At 38.4% G+C, this 18,903-nt stretch overlaps 1 protein-coding gene across 1 annotated transcript; it reads right to left on the bottom strand.

Annotated features, from left to right (window-relative positions):
- Positions 1-156: 156 nt before the first annotated feature.
- Positions 157-17,821, bottom strand: LOC123504280 (angiotensin-converting enzyme-like). Its single transcript, XM_045254688.1, has 28 exons — positions 17,607-17,821; positions 13,774-13,858; positions 12,650-12,808; positions 11,991-12,087; positions 11,526-11,669; positions 10,354-10,484; positions 9,925-10,033; positions 9,667-9,764; positions 9,085-9,266; positions 8,368-8,492; positions 7,992-8,170; positions 7,532-7,737; positions 6,877-6,999; positions 6,388-6,551; positions 5,730-5,968; positions 5,389-5,550; positions 5,127-5,220; positions 4,664-4,804; positions 4,301-4,510; positions 4,064-4,161; positions 3,736-3,923; positions 3,044-3,180; positions 2,585-2,835; positions 2,033-2,136; positions 1,784-1,885; positions 1,546-1,680; positions 1,124-1,280; positions 157-914 (listed from the first exon to the last, which is right to left on the bottom strand). The coding sequence occupies exons 1-28, from the start codon at positions 17,729-17,731 to the stop codon at positions 666-668; spliced, it is 4,194 nt and encodes a 1,397-aa protein (XP_045110623.1). The 5' UTR covers positions 17,732-17,821; the 3' UTR covers positions 157-665.
- Between the last annotated feature and the right edge of the window lie 1,082 nt (positions 17,822-18,903).

The raw sequence follows: 18,903 nt of genomic DNA, 5'->3' as shown, positions 1-18,903 counted from the left end.
GCAGACCTTTTAACTCACACTACTGGCTAATCCGGTGATTGCCTAATGTTCATACTTGTTACTTTCGTGGCTCCAGTTCGTATCTCGCTAAAGTTTCATTTCTCCTTTGTCTCGCTTGGGTAGTAGATATTTCAACTGATGAGCATTGAAAAAGTATGAGAGTCAAGGTTTATTCAAGGGAAGATTTCCATAAATAGGTACTCTGTCCTGGAACAGACACAGTGTGAACAAACATCTTACCAAAGTACAAACACTTACAACATTAATTAATCATTGCTGCTCACCGTCACCAATAATTCATAAAAAATTGTTATGTGCTCAAAAACTTGCATTCCCCGCTCTTTGATATAATAAGGAACTTAGCATTACATGATCATCCCCTCTGTGTTTAGTGTTCCTTTCCATTCCCTGAAATCTTAAACATAGACAAAAATTTGTCACTAAAATTTTGCATAATTCTTTATTTCCCCCAATTCCTTATTCCCACCTTAATAGCAAGTAATACACAAATAAGTGAAAACCTTACTTATATACTGTTAGCTATTACATACGTACAATAAAATCTTATTCCTAACATATAAAAGCTCGCTTCACACATCACAACAGTAACAGCCTCACCTTCCACTTGCTTCATTTTATCATTCTTAAATATTACTTCACCAATATCAATTGCTGTCCACAGATCCTGTTGATTTGGTCTCTGTATTCTGGACAGAAATTTCAATGTTCTCAGGAGTACTGCTTGCAGCATTTTTCTTTGCCTTCTTCTTTTGCCTGGCTTGGCCCACAAAATAGGCAATAATGACAATGAGGACCATCACTGCAAGCACAACACCAACCACAATAGGAACTGTGGCTGGGATGTATGCTGAGTCGATCATGTAATGGTCAACCTGGCCTTCTTTCCATCCCACCTGCAAACAATGCAGTAAACAGTATATCTATTCATTGATTGATTTATTTTTTTTCAAACAACACAATGGCATCTTTGCATAGTGTTATCTTTTCAAACTGAATATCTATCCTATGTTCAAGTACTTTATATTTTTACAGACTTTGGGATCTTTGTATTTCCATAAAAACACCATCCCTCATTGTAAAAGTTCAACCCATTGGTACTTACCTCAATTGAGTTGTTTTTAATGAATTCATCTAGGTAGTCTTGCAAGGGAGAGAAGTAGTTCAGGATAGCAATGGCATTCATGCTGCCATTACTACCACCCATAAAGTCCCTCAGTTGCTCATGCCATTCAACTGAAGCTCCCCTATTGAGCAGCTTTCTGAAGGCAGGAAAAATGGAAGAAGCAAAAACATCAAATGAGAACATGTTCTTTCCTATAATCTTAGATTCATACACTTCCCAAAGCTATCTTTACCAAAAGACAAGACACACAACTTTCACATTCACACCACTCTCTTAGCACCTTGGTCACAATGGAGAACTAAGGCAGTACTTCTGCCCTCACTTTATGGGGATCAGTTGTACAGCTATCATCCTACTTGGGCCTAGATTGAAACAAAGAACAAATCAGATATGCCACTCACTTCAGTTCTGTTCCTGCATCTATACTGTTGTAGATGTCGCAGTTGAACACTTCCGTCTCTTCAAACTGATCTCCAAAAGCTATTTCACACAGCCTGTGGTGGAACTGGAACTGCAGAATGTGAGCCACGAAGTAACTGATGAAGGAGAGCATGGCAAACATTAGGAAGTTGACACAGAATGAGGTAAAGATAAAGACAAAGTTCATAATATATTTCTCTTTCTCTTTCTCTCTCTTACCGAATATAAGGAACACTGTCTGCAACATGGTATTTGCTTCCAGCATCAAAATCTTCATTAGGATGGCGGAGGCCAGGTGGACAGATCCCCTGAACATCTAATCTGTAAGAAGAAATAACAAAAAGTGTCAGCATGCAAGTTACTGATTTGATTTTCATGGATGAGGATGAGTTTCAAATGAGGGCTGCCACATGCAAGCCTGATTGCTTGATTAATTCTTGCAGCCCCCTTAATTTCTAATGTTCATACCTCAACTCCCACCATTTCCTGTTGTAATCATCATGCTTGTTATTATCTTCAAACAGTTCCCACCGCCATTGATCCAGAATGTAAGCATAAGGCAAGAATGCAATCTGGAAGCAGAAGAAGATAGAAGATTAAAGTTAAGTATAATATAAAATACAGAAGTAATTAAGCAATATGAAACCAATGAAGTTTCTAAACCTTTTTGGGTACAATATGATTGTTCATCAGATTTTCCCTATGCACCATGGACCAAAAGGACTAGGAGAACGAATGATGTATGTATGAGTATTTGGTACTTTGTCTAGGCCACTCAATGTGGTATTGCCAGCCTGATATTTGCATAGAATAGACTAAACCTTACATCCTTATAAAAGAAGTGAAAGGGAACTATCCAAAATGTTTATGGGTAGCTGCTACTAAAACAAGACATTAAAAAACTGTATACTGGATTAATAAAGATGATGTATGACTTCACATTATACTAAGTCATAGGTGAAATTCTATCCTTCTGATCTCTATCTCTTATCTGGGGTGACTTTGAAAATCTGTACCCACCTTGGCCAGTGCAGTCTTCATGAGGAAATTAATGTTTTGTTTGTATTCACTGGTGCTATTGCCATTGGTCTCATTGCCATTGGTGCCATTGCCATAGTCCAATTCGGTTTCGAAGAAACTACCATGTGAAATCATGTCAAAGTCACCTGTTGCATTATTGGCATTGCTAGTTAAGTAGTTCTCTATCATCTTGAGGTGTGATGGAGTGCTCACTGACAATGCTATCGTGTCTCCAATCGCTTCATGGAAACCTACAAAGAAAATTGATACAGTAATATAATTCAATAAATGAGATAATACACACACACACACACACACACACACACACACACACACACACACACATGAAGCATCCTATGAATACTGAGAGGAATAGTAAGAAATAAGAAAAGAGCAAACTCAAATTAAAAAGAGTGAAAAAGGTGATCCCACATTGTACAGTATGAATAAGTGACTCACCTGGGTTAGCACCATCCCTAAAGACTAGAGGACGCTCTCCCCTTGGAATGCTGTATGACATCTGGTACTCGGTATGGCCCATCTCATGATGTATAACAATGAAATCTTCTTGATTCTTGTCTGCACACATTTTAATCCTGAGGGTAAATTTTACAGTTGTTAATTTTGTCTTTAATCATTTCATTACTGAACATTCTTTCTTATAATCACTTAAGTGTGTGTGTGTGTGTGTGTGTGTGTGTGTGTGTGTGTGTGTGTGTGTGTGTGTGTGTGTGTGTGTGTGTGTAATTCACTGTTTGATCTGCTGCAGTCTATGACGAGACAGCCAGACGTTACCCTATGGAACAAGCTCAGAGCTCATTATTTCCGATCTTGGGATAGGTCTGAGACCAGGCACACACCACACACCGGGACAACAAGGTCACAACTTCTCGATTTACATCCCGTACCTACTCACTGCTAGGTGAACAGGGGCTACACGTGAAAGAAGACACACCCACATATCTCCACCCGGCCGGGGAATCGAACCCCGGTCATCTGGCTTGTGAAGCCAGCGCTCTAACCACTGAGCTACTGGGCCGTGTGTGTGTGTGTGTGTGTGTGTGTGTGTGTGTGTGTGTGTGTGTGTGTGTGTGTGTGTGTGTGTGTGTGAGATAGGAGCAGTAGATAAAGTGTTATTGAAGAAAGATTACCTGAAGTCTCCCTCAGAAGGATCATCGACAATGTTGTAGAAGTCCCAAGCAGAGGCGTGGCAAATGATTGACTCTTGCTCGTTTTGCTCAAACACACTATTGTCATTGAAGCTTTGTGTCATGTTGTACAGACCCAGGCTAGTGAAGAAGTCCTCAGCAATGCGAACCATTTCATCAGTATCAACAATCTGTCGAGATAAAGTGATGAGAGAGAGAGAGAGAGAGAGAGAGAGAGAGAGAGAGAGAGAGAGAGAGAGAGAGAGAGAGAGAGAGAGAGAGAGAGAGAGAGAGAGAGAGAGAGAGAGAGAAATATACCTACACCACTTACATTTTCTGCAAGGGCCTCACTGATGTCAGGAATTGGCACTTCTGGATAAGGAGCCACAAGGTCATAAATGTTCTCCCAGCTCTGTGCCCACATGTTGCCTGCAGTGGAAAAACAACCCTTATTCTATTTGCTTCACTTTCATATTAGACATATCTTTCACAATTTTCCTTTATATAAGATACATTAGCCAAAGATAAAAAAATTAAATAAATAAAAAAAGTCTACTTTCTGTCATACCTAAAAGATGAGCAGGTATGAAATCAGAGTCAACTATATCATCCCCATAATGTTCCTTGAGACTGAAGCGAATGTAGGCATGCAGTTGTTTATAGAATCCTTCAAGCTCCTTCCATAGACTTTCAATTTCTGACTTGAAATTTTGGCTTGTGTAGTTAAGTGTGGGTTCTGTATACACATCCACCCACATCTCACCAGCATCACTGAAATCTGAAATATGAAAGATGTAGATATATAGAAAAAGAATATATGTAATTAAAAACCTTAGAACAGTAAGTAAGTATAACACACACACACACACACACACACACACACACACACACACACACACACACACACACACACACACACACACACACACACCATTTGCCTGAGCAGCTGTGTTGAGAAGAGTGATATATTCCTCAAAGTCATCTATCATAAGCTTCCCTGAGTGACTGCGCCACTCAGTCCAGTAGTGTTCTAGTTCCTTTGCGTCCTTTGTCTCAGCCATCTTAATCTCCACTGCCAGAGAGGAGAGAGAGATGAAGGTGAGTGAAGCTTATTAATATTCTTCAGAAAATTACTGTGAACTATGGACTTCATAAATATGAAAGAAGTCAGTGAGATTTAACAGCTAATACAAAGAATAATCAAATACAGAAGAAAAATCTGTTAGTAAAATTTTAATAATTACATATGTGATGAAATAATTATTATGATAATGGACATAATGTATTGCAGATACATGTATCTAATACAATGAATTATAACAAGGAGCATGCTTGAGCAACATACAGGCTTCTAGGAGTACAATTGGGAAGGAGAAAGAAGAATTATTACTTACATTCATCAATTCCGTAAGAAACTGTGTCATTATTCATATCCACCACTCTCCCTTCATTGTAGATGCTGGTCATATTTTTCACAATGGCACTGTACTGCAGTGAAAAAGATCAGAGATATTCAAAAGAAATAAAAACAAAAATAAATTTTTCATTCATATATTACATATTAGATTTTGAACTTCATAAAGAACAATTATGACACACTTGCAATAATTTTGTAAAATTTCTACACTTGGCCTAGGATCAGCAATTCCCACTTACCCTGTCCAAGTCCTTGTCTGAAAGAGCTGATGTACCAAGGTTTTTCTGCAGTCTGAAGCGGCGTTTGAGATCTTCACTTTCAAACTCCTCATATTCGTAGAAGGCAATTGTTTTGTTGTACCAGTCCCTAAACACATGGCTCACCAGGGCCCAGGCCGCATTCTGGTGCCAGATGAATAACAGTATGTATAAATAAACATTTACACAAGTAAAGGAAAAACATGATGAAAGCATCTCTCTTTGAACACAGTGCAATATTCCCATCATAAACTGATATTCCTAAATTATTCTTAATTTTGACTGTGACAGACATGCAGCACAGCACGCTCACAAGTACCAACCGCATCTGCTGCTGTTGCATCAGATTCATTAGTGTAGTATTCCCAGTCATACAATGTAGCATTCTGCACCAACACTGTCAATTCTGCATCCATAGCATCCATGTCCTCCAGCGCCTGTGTCTCATTCAAAGAAGGAGATTCAGTTGTTGGCTCCTCCGTTGACATAGAAGACTCCATTGTATTATTCTCTGGTGAAAAGGTGGTTTTCTCTAGGTCGTCTATTATTTTAATACAGTCCTCTGCAAAAAAAAAAGGAAGAAAATAAAACAATCAATATTTCATTGGTAAGAAAAGTCAATCACAATCACCCATATCATCATTATTTTGTTTAATATCCTTATTTTTTCTTTACAAGACTGGACATAAAAAAATTATCAATACAAAAGTGGATGACAACCAGTTGTTAGAACAGCTGTCAAACATTTCTATGCTTTGTTCTTTCACTCACTCTTAGGTCCTTCAATCAAATGATAGTCAATAAAAAACAGGGTAACTGATGGATTCTTAGCAAATTAGAAGACTTTAGATTAAGAAAACATAAAACAGAAAGAAAATGACTGCAGAAGGTTGCTCCATCTCTGACGCTGTTCAGAACACACACTACTGAATGTTAATGCAGCAACTTGAGCCAACACTACCATATGTTCTTCAGACTCACCTCCCCATCCAATGCACTGGTCAGCCTCTGCCAGAGCAACATCAAGGAACTTAATGAGAGGATCAAAGTACTTGATAATGGCCTGTGGATCAATGTTTTCAGACCCACCAAGCTCCTTTAACACAACAGGCCATGGCTCAGAGAAACCTTTCTTGAGTGCTTCCCTGAAAATAGCAGAAAATTAAGTGCTTGTTACAAAAAAATGTACATAAAAACTAGAACACTGATTGATGGATTTCTACGGTTGTCATTTTTTGTGAAGATGTACTGATATATTACTATTGATGGTGTTTAGAAGAAAAGAAGCACTGTATCATTTCTCATCAGAATACCTTAAAGAGTACTATTGTACATACACTGCTTTAATGATAAGAAAATATTTTGAGGGCAGTAAATCATACACTAGCTCATATTCCAGGATCTCATGACATATCTAAACCTAAATCCTACTTCTCTTCCTTTTTTTTCCTTCATTTCCCCAATACTGACCGAAGAATGGTGCCAGCCTCCTGATTGCCATAAATATCGCAGGTGTGGAGTGGCCCTGTGTGTCCTGCAGCAGCACACAATCTCTCATGGAACTGGAACTGCACTATGAAGCTCACAAAGTATCTGGAGGAGGAGGAGGAGGAGGAGGAGGAGGAGGAGGAGAGAACAGTGATGATAGAATTAGAATGCAACTTTAAATGTAAAAGTTCTGGAGCACAAAGATGGTTGAAATCAATGAAATAAGAAAATACATGTGCATAATTATTTCCATCATCTAGGTGAGTTAGTAGTTTGAATAACAAGAAATACAAAGCAATGCTGGAGTAGATGGAGTAGTTTTATGATTTGGACAATATCTGGCTTACAAAGACAAGAACCATTAAATAAGGAGCCACACTCTTACTTATTTCTTTAGGACTAACTCAATTTTTACATATTGTTTGAACAACTAAATTAAGCATCAAATCACTTTCCAAGAAGAGAATTATTTGACTTATACCTTTTGTCTTATGATACCTTTTTAATTAACATAGCAAACTTTTTATGGACTTTTCTACTGAACTTTTTTCTTAATAGAGACAAGCTGAGGTGGTTGTTCTACCATTTTTTCAACCCTTGGCTAGTTCCTTGACAAATAACACAACAAAAGAAATACCTGATGTAAGGCACATTGGCGGGTACGTGGTACTTGGCGCCAGGGTCAAAGAACTCCTCTCCACGCACGTCCTCGGGTGTGGTAACGCCCTGCAGGGACTCCCTCAGGTTCCACCATCCAGCATTAAGCTCCTCTGTTGTGATGGAATTATCATACACACCCCAGCGATACTTGTCAATCAGGTAACCGAAAGGCAGGAAGGCAATCTGAAGGTGTGTGGTACAAAGATTTAGCTAATGATGAAGACTAAGAACTATAGATTAAATCTAAGATTCTTGAGATATCTCAGTAACAAGAAAATTATCTACCTGTTAGATTTCAGCTAAAAAAGGACAAACGCAGTTACATATTATACATGAAGAAATCATTGATTGCATTTCACTTAAGATCTTCATAATGATAATGATTTACAAGGCTTTGAAATTAGTGGTAAGAGGTACAAGGTAATGCTCTAGATTACCTTCTCCAGTGCCATCTCCATGAGGAAGTTGAGGTCTTGCTTCTCTTCATCCGTGTACCTGGTGTCCTTAGTATTCTTGGAGGAGGTGGAGGTCTTACGTGTCAGACCAAGGATGTTCTCAAGATGCTTGGGTGTTGACACTGAGAGAGCAATCAGATCTCCGATGGCCTCATGGAAACCTGCAGGAAGAGAAACAAGATACTAATAATTGAACTGTATCATTTATTTATTGTGATAATGTCAACCTATGATTATAACATTATCAGTCAGTGTGAAGGAATAAAGTAGGAATAAAAGTCATTCTTGTCATCTGCTTCTACCCACTGAAAAAGAGGGCAGGAAAGAACTTTGCCTTAAGATACTTCACTTCAATTACCTGGATTGGCTGAGTCCCTGAACACATGAGGCAAGTCTTTGTAGGCCATGAAGTACTCAATATGGCCCATCTCATGGTGCACTGTGATCAAGTCCTCCATGTTTACCTCCGTGCACATTTTAATTCTATCCATGAGGGAATGATCACAAAATATTAAAAAAATTCAGAAGGAAAAAGATAAAAGGATGCAGAAAAGAAAGAAGAAGAGTTGATACATACTGAGAAATACAAAATAAGATAAAAGGGGAAAAGACAGAAATTATACAAATAAAAAAAATAAGGGAAGATAAAAAGAAAGGAAACATGAAAATACCATAGATGCATGAGATATCAAATCAACAAATAATAAATTAATTGAGTAAAAGCAACTTGTATTCCTCCTTTTAACAGAAAAAAATCTACAGATGCAAAAGAAAAACTACGTTTCATATGACAATGTTACTAATATTAACCAACAAATAAGTAATTATGTACTGTTGCACAATTACAGGAGAACATCATGCTTTATGGAATGCTTCACACACATAAAAAAATTGTCTGGCAACAACCTTCAATTATTACACTCACCTCTTTTAGGCCTATTAGTATAGAACAAGTCATTGATCCATATATATTGACGAACATGAAATGTGAAACATTGCAACATCTTTACTATTTTGAGTAACTGTATGTATTTCAGTGTAAGTGTAACAACTATCAGCTCAGCCAATGCCATACCTGTAGTCATCTCCATCTGGGCCCAGGCAGAAATCTTCTGCCGAAGCATGGCACACCATCATTTTGCCCCAGGCAGTCTGGTTGATGACACTGCGGTCCCAGAACACTTGAGTCATGGGATAAAGACTGATGCTTTCAAAGAAGTCTTCAGCTGCCTTGAACATCCTCATGATATCCCAGCCCTGAAAGACATGTACAGCATATACAGGGCACTGTCTAAAACTCACTGCTACTCAATCTGTTATAGCAGGCTATATGTATGCAAAACTCAAGTTGACACATTACCACTGTTCAATAAATGGCAATGAATGTGAACCTACTGCTACTACTGCTGCTTCTGTATTTCCTCTTCCCTAGGACTTTAACTCTATCAAGAAGGTTCTAAGACACTTGAGGCAGTTTTGGTCTTGCCTTTGAACTATTTCCTCCAGGGTATGAAATCTTTAGAGGGCTGTTTTTATTCCTTATTTTTCATTGCCTTTAAACTAGAGCCCTTAGTTTCTTTGCTGCTCATCAGACTTGTAGGGAAACCATGACATATAAACAAAAGGGCTAGTCAACTGAGAATCATCTTTCACTTACATTTTCATGCATTTTATCTGTGACATCAAAGCTTGGAACATCAGAGAATGGCATCACATAGTGCCCAATGTTACCCCATGTCTGGGCCCACATGTTGCCTGTAAGGGAAAGTTACAGTGTTACTATAGACTATATTCAGAAACACTTCTGTTCTGAACTTCCACTACATTCTGGAAGCCCTAACTGAAATTACACTGGTCTTTAAAGGTAATTTTATGCTTCACATAAGATTAGAGAAGATACAGGCAGCATACATACCGAGAATGTGGGAAGGAATGGGGCCAGTTGGGTCGATTTTACCAGGGTAGACTTCCTGTAGACGCATCCTCACATAGGCATGGAGCTTCTTGTACAGACCCTCAGACACCTGCACCAAACAAATAAATGCTGGACTGAGAAACACAAGATGGGATTTTCTGCCATTACAGCACAAATAGAGCTAAGATAAAGTTGAGAATAGCACCACTGAATTATCCTTTATTAACTGGTGCATTAAAATCAAACATAGGATGTATTAATCTGTACTACTTCCACCATTATATTAGCTCTTCTTCCGTCACTATATCATTTAAGGAAATAGTCCCTGCAAAACCTGAAAGTGCTTCAAATTACAGATCAAGTACTTTAAGCACCTTAAGTTACCATCTATCTGAAATAATAGAGAACAACTTCCTATACTTTTTATACCTGATCCCAAACACTGCTTAGCATTTCTCTGAACTCGACAGGGTTCAGTGTGTGGCCACCTGTGTACGTATCAGCCTCCCTTTGGTCCACCGTGTAGCCATTCAGCCAGTAGGAACCCGTGTTGTCAAAACCTACAAAGGGCATTGAAGTATCAGACACCATGAGGAATGATATTCATCTATTTTTCCATGTAACAGGGCAGGCCACTAGTGAAGGATAACAAAGAAAAAATCCAAAAAATTCCAATGAGAAGCCAGTCCCAAAAGTAATTAAGGTCAAAAGGATAACCCAAGTAGATGATAAGTGCCTTGAAATCTCCCTCTTAAAAGAGTTCAAGGTACAGAAAGGATGCAATATAGAAGTAGGCAGGGAGTTCCAGTTAACCAGAAAAGATAAGATTGATAGAAAAATTACACAAGTGAAAAATGTAGAAAGTCTTGCTGGGCAGAGAATGATAAGATAATGTATAGGTTTTTTCCCTCTACTTAGAGAAAGACATTCATGATTGGCATTATCAATTACAAAAACCACTTCCTTATCACCTGCTGCTATCCTGTTTATCAAGTGAAAAGTTCAAGAGTGAGAGGTAAGCAGGAGTAGGTCATGTAATAGACATTTAGAGGTGTGAGTTGGTGTAATTAACAGACGTGAAATAATGACCGTTATCAGCTGGTGCCTACCAGGTGAAAGAAACCAAGAAAGACAGGTATACTAATCACGTCGTGAGTACTGTGCGATGTTAATTAAAACAGCCAGAGATAGTGATACTGAAATTAAGACCTTGAGCAGTGTAAAGAGGCTATAAGTAAACAGGTCTTATCTAATGTAGCCTACGTAGCCTATATGCAGAGTCCCAAGTAATAGAATAATAAGTTGATATCACAGGGAACAAGGTATTGGATCACTTTCTGTATGTGCATGTCAAGAAGATTGGTCAAGACCACAAAATCGCAGGAGAAAGGCTTGCCTTAAAAATTTTCATATTATGAAGTTTAAAATATTGGAATATCTTGATAGTCTGAAAAACTCAAGCCCTGAGAAGATAACAAAACAAAAACAGAGAAAAAAAAAAGCTCCACAGATTACCAATGGATGGAAGAAAAGAGTGAAAGTACACTAATCAACTCTTAATTAGGAAGATAGATAAGGAGAGATCAAGCTTAGTCACTGACCATCAAGTGTGGCTGCTTTGTTTGAGAGTTCCACAAAACGCACAAAGTCCTTCCTCATCAGCTTGCCAGTGTTGTCTCGCCACTGCTCCCAGACGTACTTTAGCTCATCCCAGTTTGTGGAGGATGCCATAATAGCTTCAATGTCTGAGAATAAACGTGTAGAATGAGTCTCCCTTTCAAATTCTAAGTTGCCACGTGCGTTTCAAGAGCTTTGATAGATTTTAACTTCACAACTCAAATCCTGGCGAAATTTTGCATTGTTATATTGGACAGGAGATTGCAAAATTATTCATAGTAATTGTGGTGGATTTATTTCACTAAATAGTCAGCAGATATTTCGCATTGCTTTATTAGAGGGGAAACAACATGCCTTCCATGGATGATGTTATATACAGCGCACCCATCCCTCCAAATTCAGCATATATCTCACATTGGTGCATTAAAAAGAACAATGAGATGCCTTACCGGGTTCCAGGATGAGGTCACACTGCTGGGGGTTGTAGAAGTCACAGATGGTGGCCGTGCTGTAGGTCGTTTCCATGTTGGCCTGAAGCGCCTTGTACTGCACAGAAACACAAAGGAGGAGAAGGTTGAAATGGTATCTTTAAAACACACACACACACACACACACACACACACAGCACATAATGTTCATAGCTTTAAAAAAAAATTAGATAAATGGAGATATGGAAACAAAACACTGAGCCCCCTCCGAACCCAATACAACTAGTTTTTAAATACAACTAGGTAAATACACACAAGCGCGCGCGCCTTTGTTAAAGGTAATCAATAATGAAACTTAATAAGCACACCTCGATATACCTTGAAATGCAAATCATATTCTGAAAGGGGAAGGTTCAAGAAGAAACCAGGTCTATACGTGGCAGTTAATTTGAAATATACCCATTAGTCCACTACCCCCATCGTCCTCATCAATAAATAAGTCTAATAATTTCTAAACATTCCCTAATGACTCAACACTGAGAGCCTGATTACTGCGTCAATTCTTACCTACAAAGCGCATTTGAAAACCCTTCGTGTTTTTCACTTCAACCCAACATTTCTAAGCTTGAATCCATTACCTCGTTCTTATGCATAGAACCCTAGCTTGAAGTATTCCTCACCTCTGTCAGCTCCTCCTGGTCCAGCGCACCCGGGCCCTTCTTGGAGAGGAACCTGAAGCGGCGATACAACTCGATGTCATTGAAGCCATCATAGGCATACTGGGAGCTGTTCACTGCTGCCTCGCCCTTGAAGTTCAGGTAACTCACTGCTGCCGCATTCTATGGAGTGTCAATGCAATGTTTTCTAAGACAAAGATAGGCTATTTACGATGTCCATTTCTTTCGTGTGTTTCTAATTTCCCACGTTATTCACTTGTTTATCTAATTATGCATGAGAGAGAGAGAGAGAGAGAGAGAGAATTTAATACATTACTACTCTAATCAGTTTGACAGGCGGAAGGTGAACTAATAATTTCCTAGAAGGTCGATGCCTCGTTTTGAGCAATCCTGTTAATTGTTCCACCTTCCTGTTTCCCTTCCCACCCAATCTGTTAATTCTTCACTTATCTGCTTCCCTTCCCACCCAACACACTGTTGATACAATTTGTGGCCTGTAAACATTCACTGCTTATCAGTAATCATATATGTACATACATGAATAACAGTGTGTCACTATTTGTTTAAATGTTGCATAATGTTTTACATGATAATATTGATGGTGAATACATTGTAGCGATTGTCATGTGTGTTTATTATGATTGATAAACACGTGTATTTGTGACTTATAGTGTTTACGTGCGGGGCGCCACCAACCAGTCACACGGCCATCAGAAGTAAAAGAAAACGCTAATATCTTTACTATCACTAAGCCAACTGATAGATATGAGATACTCGGTGAAGTGGTCAGATGGAACCCACTTGTATCCAGCAGCTGAGTACCATCTTGCGTAACTCCTCCTTCATCAGGGTGAAACTTAGAAATCTAAAACCCGTATTTCAAAGTAGTTGTGTCTCATCTCCACTATACTTGCAGAAGTCTTAATTAATTGAGGTTACACGTATATTTACCGTTCTAACGACAGATTGACAAATTGTTTGCTTTATCAAGAAGGAAACACCTTTGAAAACACGGCTTATCATCCTTGTAGCCTTTTGAAAATTGTTGTGGTGAGAAAGTAAAGCGTTTCAACATACGAGTTCACAACGGTATCAAATGCCAAATGGGAAGACCAATCATGACTCACCGCTGTTGCCTCTTTGTCTGGGTCAGTGACGTCCGTGATATAGTCCCACCGTGCGACCATTTCCTTGTTGCACTCATGGTTGAATCTGTAACGACACACATGCACGTACTTATTACAAAAATTATTAGGTTTGATGAGTCTTGGGCGTTCCCCTCCCGCTCCCCCCTTTTCATCTTAGGTGACACTGACAACGCTTGTATCTGGCTAGGAAATGTGGTGTGTGAGGAGCGGGGTTGGAAGTAGTAAAAGTAGTGTTATAATAGTAATAGAAGAAGAAGAAGAAGAAGAAGAAGAAGAAGAAAATACAAGATGATGACAATGACGACGACGAAAAACATCAGCAATATAATGATTATGATGATGAAGTAGTAGTAGTAGTAGTAGTAGTAGTAGTAGTAGTAGTAGTAGTAGTAGTAGTAGTAGTAGTAGTAGTAGTAGTAGTAGTAGTAGTAGTAGTAGTAGTAGTAGTAGTAGTAGTAGTAGTAGTAGTAGTAGTAGTAGCAGTAGCAGTAGTAGTAGTAGTAGTAGTAGTAGTAGTAGTAGTAGTAGTAGTAGTAGTAGTAGTAGCAGGAAGAGCAGCAGCAACAATAGTAAACAAAAGCTGCACATTACCACTATCGTTTTTGACAATCTTTAGTACTCATGGACAGCTTAAGAGTCCAAAAAAACACATTACTGATAAAAAAAAAGAAGACAAAGATACTGAAGTACATCCCATAAACGAAGCAAACGAAAGTGGTAACTATATATTGGTTAGCTAACAAACATGTCATGACGCAACGATGATACACGCATGTCAATATTATGAAACAAAAAACAAAAATCATCACATTTAGGAAAGCATCTTTTGAGCCTCATGACTGAAAAATAAACCGTTAGCTTGAGAAGTGAAGTCACAAAGTCCAAAGAATTGTATATTTATGGACTGAGAGGAAAGTACAGTATTGTTTGAACCGATGCTATTGATGCCTCGCAGAAACCAATAACCAACTGGAGATGAAATAGATGAGATACTTTCCAATACTGTTTCAATGAATTTTCTTTTGTCTAAAACTTGTTGTGGAATGTCATCACCATTTGGATCACGTATCACTGTCAAAATTCTAACTTGGTATTTGAAATGCACGAAAAGAAAAGGAAGACAAAAAACTGGTGAACTATTTTAAGAACAGAAAATTAATACTCCTCAGAGAAAAAAAAAAAAAAAAAAAGACACAAACACATACACACATAGTTTTGCGTTTTCATCAACTAGGTTTTATTTCAAATATAATACTTAAGTAACTGGCAACTAAGTAACACAGAGAAACTAGCACATTGTTACATTGTAGGTCTTAAAATCTTTTGAGATCCAGGCTAATCATCTGCAACCTTTGAAAACAGCCGTGGTTAGAAAGCAAATTAAGCTTATTCTTAAACACAACATCTCGTCTTGGTGACTTTTGATTATCTCTAGTTGAAGTTTTCATAATATTCAAGTGTGTTTTATAGCTTTTGATGGTTTAAAAAGGATTTGATACCATCGTTGAGAGAAAACACCCATAAGAATACGATCTGTCATCTTTGTAGCTTCCGAAAACAGTTCTCAAAAGTGCTTTACGAATACGAGTCTTAGATTGATTCGGTTCTTAAAGAAATAGAACACAGAGGATCTCAGTGTACTTATTCTACATTTAAAAACATAGAGGAGAAAACGAACTCAAGATAATGATGAACTGATGTTGTGATTAGAGACGCACAGGGTAGATAAGAATGAGCTGCAGGTTGTCGTGAATCTAATTAGTAACACTCCCTTCTCAGTCTGAATTATAAAATGGTAGAGTGTAAAGCATATCAGATTAATACAAGCCAAGATACTAGCTAAAGACTGGATTAATGAGAGAGAGAGAGAGAGAGAGAGAGAGAGAGAGAGAGAGAGAGAGAGAGAGAGAGAGAATAAAGAGTGAGCACGGTGACTAATGAGAGTGCAATCAGATAATAATGAGTTTATGCAGTTTCATGTTGTTGGGATGGATAGTTTCTTGCGTTACAACATAAACGACAATGACATTCTAACAAAGAAAGAAAACCTATTAATTGCAGAAAAATAAAAGAAATGAAGGATAAAAAATATCCACACCTGTCCTATGATGAAATGGTGTATTGGTTGTTTAGATAGAAAGAAAAGCTGATACTTGAGTTCAACAGATAAAATATGTCTTAAGGATTGTTGCAGCGCTCATAAATAAAGAAAACAAGTTAGTAGATAGATCAAAAACATATGTTGAAAAGAATATAACCAGTAAGACATCAGATTTGAGTTGATAGAACATAGATCAATCAATACAAACCCAAACAAGCAAGAGAATAAAACTTCAGACTGATAATACCGTTTTTTCTTCTATAATCTAAAGAAGTAACCATAGTGGAAGGTCACTTGTGTTCAGGAGGGGAGCTCGGGCCACTGAAGGACATTTGTTTCCAAGTAAGAGAAGACTGAAGATTCATATAATGACAGTCTTTGAATCCTATCACAATGTTTTTACAGAAAATATATTCGTTTCTATCAAATATTTCTCTCATTTCAACTCAATTGAAGACTGAGGAACCTGGTGTGTGTAATTCATTGTTTGATCTGCTGCAGTCTCTGACGAGACAGCCAGACGTTACCCTACGGAACGAGCTCAGAGCTCATTATTTCCGATCTTGGGATAGGTCTGAGACCAGGCACACACCACACACCGGTTTACCGATTTACATCCCGTACCTACTCACTGCTAGGTGAACAGGGGCTACACGTGAAAGGAGACACACCCAAATATCTCCACCCGGACGGGGAATCGAACCCCGGTCATCTGGCTTGTGAAGCCAGCGCTCTAACCACTGTGTGTGTGTGTGTGTGTGTGTGTGCGACCCCTCCTAATGAAAGCCATGGGTGAAATACAATCTATTATGGGCAAGGTTTTCACTCCAAACGAACATGTTTAGAAGCATATCTTGACAAGCTCACTGTATACCTATATTAGATTGGCAATGCTAGAATGCTGGATGGTGCCTTTCTAACAGTGTGCGGACACGCATTGGGCGATCCCACACGCGGAAAATATGCGATATATGTTTTGTCTTCAAGGAGACGCTCGTTAAAGGGAGGTTACAAGACCACCATTGGGTAGAAATGTAAACATAATACATGAGAAATATCACATCGCCAGCATGGTGTCACGTTCGTTATGGTTCAAAGTCAGATGGCGTGTTGACGTTGCACTGCTTGGTCCTTCATCACTAGTGATTAACAACGCAGTACCTGAAGAATGGATCGATGAACTAAACACAAGAGTTACGGGATCGTGAAGTACGTTTATTTTAGAAAGCTTATTCTATATGCGTTGAAACGCCACTAATGAACACTTCAGTGATCACTGTTTGGCAATGAATGTGGAAACTTATGTGTGAAAATTAGTTGAAATTAATGAGAAAAGACACAAAAACCAATAATTATAATTTGAAAATCAAATAAACTAAAAATGAAAAAGAAAACGAGTTACGATTACATACATACATACAGAGAGAGAGAGAGAGAGAGAGAGAGAGAGAGAGAGAGAGAAAGGAGGAAAACAAGAGGTTATACATACAAACAGACACCAAATGAATAAAACTGATTGAATAACTTGATAACAAAAGATGACGGGAGGAGCGAAGATGACAAAAGAAGGAAAGTAAAAACTGGGGACATAAAACAGCAAAACCTCCTAGAATAACAATACGAACTCACTGGAAAACATTTTAATTATAAATGTCACGCTTACTGAACATTCTAAGAAAATACCCCTTCCCTCATCACAGTAACACTTTACCTGACATTCAGCTCTTTCATGAACTCCTCAGCTTCCACTTCATTGGTATTAAGAGCATGCAGAGGGGAAACAAGAAGGGCCAGCCCCAGAAGAGCCAAGCAAGGGCCACGCGTGTGACCTCTCATGCTGATCGTTCAACGTGCCACTCCACACTGCCCTGCACTTCAGCGCTCTCGCCTTCTGGCTCAGTCAAGTCAGAGATAATATGGCCAAGTAACACCCACGTTGATATCAGCATGGGGTTGACTCTCGTATAGCTCACCTGGTCTACGATAGTGAAAAAAAAACACTCCTCCCAGCATAAACAACCTTGCATCATGAAAGATAGCTCGTGTAATAGGGTGCCCTTTCTCCGAGAGAGAGAGAGAGAGAGAGAGAGAGAGATAAGCGTGAATATGAAGCAAAGTCTTTTTCTTTCAAGAACACTGAAGCTATACAAGAAAGGAAGTTATGCTCAGCCAACGTTAACTACTCCTCACTGTCAACTAAATGGAGATCTTTTGTGTTAAGCTACATAACATAAGTATCAAGCGGTAAATATTTACGCAAAGTAAGGTAACGGTAATAGCCATACATAGCGAACACGATCATTAAATGTTTCGCAACACGGATAAGAACATCTTACTATTATAGTACTACCTTTCCCCAAGGAAAACCTTAAAGTTTATTAAGTAATGGTTAGAACGAATAAATATGCATATAACCGGATTTTTTTCCTTATTGGTTTATCTGAAATCAACCGGCTCGCTGTCTTGTGTAAGTTGTCTGGCCAACTCACTCCTCCAGAAGATAAAAAAAAAAAAAAAAAAAAAAAACTGACAACAAAATCTCACTCAGGTGCATCATCTAGCAACTTTTTCTCGGCCACTAACACTATTACAACAATTACCATCACTGTGACTAACTAGCGATCGGTAATGTAACTCATTAATTGTTGTATACGTCGGTTTTTTTTTATCTAAAGCCGATGTTAATGGGAATTGCACCATATGTCACTTTAATGAGGCAGTGAGGACATGAGCTTTCAAACCTTTCGCGCCCTGTCAATCATTCAACTTTCGTGTTTAGCATTTCAGTCGTAGAAAAAATATCTCTAAATTTCCTTTACTTTTTTCCATCTTATCCTGGAGTGTAACATTCATTTTCATTTCATATATTTTGTATCTTCAATTCTTTTTTCCAAAGTCTCCTACACTAATGCTTCTTTAGCCTCACTGAGCCAAAATAACCCACAGATAAAGCACCTACATAAACACTGATACTTCAAGATAAGTTGCTATCGCCAGCCACTATCAAG

The sequence above is a fragment of the Portunus trituberculatus genome, chromosome 15, assembly GCF_017591435.1.
Source record: "Portunus trituberculatus isolate SZX2019 chromosome 15, ASM1759143v1, whole genome shotgun sequence".
Lineage (NCBI taxonomy): Eukaryota > Metazoa > Arthropoda > Malacostraca > Decapoda > Portunidae > Portunus > Portunus trituberculatus.
The sequence above is the reverse complement of the archived record's forward strand: the minus strand, read 5'-3'. Positions and strand labels throughout refer to the sequence as shown.

What these genes read in the sequence shown, in the direction of transcription:
- LOC123504280 (XM_045254688.1), bottom strand. Translation starts at nt 17,731, where the DNA reads ATGAGAGGTCACACGCGTGGCCCTTGCTTGGCTCTTCTGGGGCTGGCC. An exon ending in ACCAGGAGGAGCTGACAGAG is followed by an intron (nt 12,088 to 12,649) that starts GTGAGGAATACT and finishes GTTTCTGTGCAG; the next exon opens with TACAAGGCGCTTCAGGCCAA. An exon ending in CAGGGACTCAGCCAATCCAG is followed by an intron (nt 8,171 to 8,367) that starts GTAATTGAAGTG and finishes CTCTTCCTGCAG; the next exon opens with GTTTCCATGAGGCCATCGGA.